The sequence below is a fragment of the Rhinoraja longicauda genome, chromosome 40, assembly GCF_053455715.1.
Source record: "Rhinoraja longicauda isolate Sanriku21f chromosome 40, sRhiLon1.1, whole genome shotgun sequence".
Classification (NCBI taxonomy): Eukaryota; Metazoa; Chordata; class Chondrichthyes; order Rajiformes; family Arhynchobatidae; genus Rhinoraja; species Rhinoraja longicauda.
The window spans coordinates 15,100,139-15,104,112 of record NC_135992.1 but is presented as its reverse complement, the minus strand read 5'-3'; the positions used below and the strand labels follow the sequence as shown (position 1 = coordinate 15,104,112).

Genomic DNA, 3,974 nt, shown 5'->3' with positions numbered 1-3,974 from the left:
ACCGCAGGAGATGCAACACCTGTCCCTTTACCTCCCCCCTCGACTCCATCCAAGGACCCAAACAGTCTTTCCAGGTGAGACAGAGGTTCACCTGCACCTCCTCCAACCTCATCCACTGCATCCGCTGCTCTAGATGTCAACTTCTTTACATCGGCGAGACCAAGCGCAGGCTCGGCGATCGCTTCACTCAACACCTGCGCTCAGTCTGCCTTAACCAACCTGATCTCCCGGTGGCTGAGCACATCAACTCCCCCTCCCACTCCCAGTCTGACCTTTCTGTCATGGGCCTCCTCCAGTGCCATAGTGAGGCTCGCTGGAAATTGGAGGAACAGCACCTCATATTTCGCCTGGGCAGTTTGCAGCCCAGTGGTATGAACGTCGACTTCTCCAACTTCAGATAGCTCCTCTGTCCCTCTCTTCCCCTCCTCCTTCCCAGTTCTCCCTCTATCTTCCTGTCTCACCTATATCCTTCCTTTGTCCCGCCCCCCTGACATCAGTCTGCAGAAGGGTCTCGACCGAAACGTCACCCATTCCTTCTCTCCTGAGATGCTGCCTGATCTGTGAGTTACTCCAGCATTGTGAGGTCTACCAGAGGTGATCACGCAGTTATGTCTGGACCTGCCGAGTTTTTCCCAGTATTTTGTTGTTGTTTAATGGTTATTCCCCGCACCTGCATTTCTGTGACTTCCTCTCGTTCCCAGAGGTGTTGGCTTTGCCGGCAGACATGTTGCTTCATGTCCGAGCATGGGGCGAGGATCCTACCTGTACTGCAAGCAACGAAACCAGCACTCCTCAAAACAACTCCCAACCATCCTTCATTGTAACGTTGCACAGTTGATCAAAGGTAGACACAAAGCGCTGGAGTAACTCAGCGGGACAGGCAGCAAACATCTCTGGAGAGAAGGAACGGGTGACGTTTTCGGGTCAGATTTGAAGAAGGGTCTCGACCCGAAACATCACCCATTCCTTCTCTCCAGAGATGCCGCCTGACCCGCTGAGTTACTCCAGCATTGTGTGTCTATCTTTGCTTTAAGCCAGCACCTGCAGTTCCTTCTACGTAGTTTATTAAAGAACTGGACAGGAGTTTGTAGGTCGTCCCCGTTGACCTGCGTGGTGCTCCGGTAGAGTTACTGCCTCACAGCGCCAGAGACCTGGTTCGATCCTGACTACGGAGCTGAGCCACCCGACTAAGTGCTGAGCCACCGGGAGATCAGTTTTGGCCAACGCGGACCTCGCTTCGCCCAACACCTGCGCTCGGTCCGCGTTGGCCAAACTGATCTCCCGGTGGCTGAGCACTTCAACTCCCCCTCCCATTCCCAGTCTGACCTTTCTGTCATGGGCCTCCTCCAGTGCCATAGTGAGGCCCACCGCAAATTGGAGAAAAGCACCTCATATTTCGCTTGGGCAGCTTACAGCCCAGCGGTATGAACATTGACTTCTCCAACTTTAGATAGTTCCTCTGTCCCTCTCTTCCCCTCCTCCTTCCCAGATCTCCCTCTATCTTCTGTCTCCACCTATATCCTTCCTTTGTCCCTCCCCCCCATGACATCAGTCTGAAGAAGGGTCTCGACCCGAAACGTCACCCATTCCTTCTCTCCTGAGATGCTGCCTGACCTGCTGAGTTACTCCAACACTTTGTGAATAAATACCTTCGATTTGTACCAGCATCTGCAGTTATTTTATTATATTGTCTATTGTTTATTGATTGAGAGATACGGTGTGGAAACGGGCACTCCAGCTGATGGAGTCCACGCCGACCATCGATCGATCACCCACCCGTTCACCACACTAGTCCTCTGTTATCCCACTTCCTCATCCACTCCCTAACCTCAAGGTGTCAGAGAGAGGGAGTGCTGTGTAGTTTGGGACACCTTGCCTCGGGACTTTCCGCCCACCTCCAGCTCTTGATCCGAACTGCACCTTGTCCCAGCCGTTGAACAAAGATCCCTGTTCACCGCACCCTTAAGCTTTCCCCATGGATACAGAGAACACAAAGTGCTGGAGGGTCAGGCAGCACCTGTGGAGGGGATGGACAGCAAGGTTTCGGTTAACTACCTGATCTTCCGACTTCAGCAGTTTTAGAGATGCAGCGCAGAACAAGGTGGGAGTTGTGGGGACGGCTGACTTGCCCGTTGTCCGGTTGGTAGCACGAGCTCTCCCTCTTCGACGTATCTCCATTATTGGATTTGGAACAGGAATAAACGTTGACATTTAGCTGGGACATTTAGCTCTGGAAACTCCCCACCAGCGGCCTAGTCAATCCACATTCTCAGTCGACCATCTGCCTCAGGCGATGATGTGAATCACTTCTAGGGTTGCCAACTTCCTCGCTCCCAAATAAGGGAGCCCCCACGTGACCTCGCCCAGCCAGCGGCCACGTGCTCCCGCCTCCACCAATGGCGGCCGTTCCTGCCTTCTCCCCATACCCCCTGACTCCGCTATCCTTAAGAGCTCTATCTAGCTCTCTCTTGAATGCATCCAGAGAATTGGCTCCACTGCCTTCTGAGGCAGAGAATTCCACAGATAATCTCCCTCGCTCATACATGACACACATATACACGTTCACATACAAATCTGATCATATACACCTTCTCTCACACTCAAGCTCTCTCAAACACAGCACCGGAGACCCGGGTTCGATCCCCGACTACCGGGTGCTGTCTCGTACGGAGTTTGTACGTTCTCCCCGTGACCTGCGTGGGTTTTCTCCCACACTCCAAAGACATGCAGATGTGTGGGTTAATGGCTTGGTATAAGTATAAAATTGTCCCTAGTGTGTGTAGGATAGTGTATGTGCACGGGGATCACTGGTCGGCCTAGACTCCATGGGCCGAAGGGCCTGTTTCCACACTGTATCGCTAAACTGAGCTAAACCCTGAGGCTACCTATCTACCTACTCTATCTATCTCTGCCTTAAAAATATCCACTTGGACTTGGCCTCCACAGCCCTCTGTGGCAAAGAATTCCTCAGCTTCACCACCATCTGACTAAAGAAATTCCTCCTCATCTCCTTCCTAAAGGAATGTTGTTTAATTCTGAGGCTGTGCCCTCTGGTCCCTAGACTCCCCCCACTAGTGGAATCATCCTCTCCACATCCACTCTATCCAAGCCTTTCACCATTCGGTACGTTTCAATGAGCCTCCCCCCTCATCCTTCTAAACTCCAGCGAGTACAGGCCCAGTACCGACAAACGCTCATCCCTGGTATGTTAACCACTCATTCCTGGGATAATTCTCGTAAACCTCCCTCTGACCCTCTCCACATAATGTTATCGAAACGTATAAGATTATTAAGGGTTGGACACGTTAGAGGCAGGAAAACATGTTCCCCAATGTTGGGGGGAGTCCAGAACCAGGGGCCACAGTTTAAGAATAAGGGGTCGGCCATTTAGAACGGAGATGAGGAAAAACCTTTTCACTCAGAGAGTTGTAAATCTGGTCTGCAATGGACCATGGATTGGAGGGTTGGGGTTGAGCTGCTGGAGTTGGGTTGATGGGCGGGGATGAGCTTGGTTGGATCTGGATCGCACCTTGGGAAGGATTGCTTGGTGGTAGGCCTGGTTGTTGTGGAATAAGGCAGTTCATGGTACGGAGACGAGGAAAAACTTTTTCAGACAGAGAGTTGTAAATCTATGGAATTCTCTGCCTCAGAAGGCAGTGGGAGGTCAATTCTCTGATGATGTCAAGAGAGAGCTAGATAGAGCTCTTAAGGATAGCGGAGTCAGGGGGTATGGGAGAAGGCAGGAACGGGGTACTGATTGAGAATGATCAGCCATGATCACATTGAATGGTGGTGCTGACTCAAAGGAGCCGAATGGCACTCCTCCTGCACCTATTGTCTATAAGGGGCCCCCAAAAATTGCTCACAATACTCCAAATGCGGCCTTGTTGAGCCCTCAGCGTCACGCCCAGTTTGAAAGTAGGATTATTCACAAAATGCTGGAGTAACTCAGGGGGTCAGGCAGCATCTCGGGA

The 3,974-nt window shown here is 51.8% G+C and overlaps 1 protein-coding gene across 1 annotated transcript in view; it reads right to left on the bottom strand.

Moving 5' to 3' along the window:
* The window catches only part of LOC144611415 (excitatory amino acid transporter 2-like), a 9,332-nt gene extending 8,606 nt beyond the window's left edge, over positions 1-726 (bottom strand). Inside the window, exon 1 of the mRNA XM_078430487.1 lies at positions 671-726. Coding sequence (XP_078286613.1) covers positions 671-726 — 56 coding nt within the window. The remainder of the gene's footprint in view (positions 1-670) is intronic.
* Between the last annotated feature and the right edge of the window lie 3,248 nt (positions 727-3,974).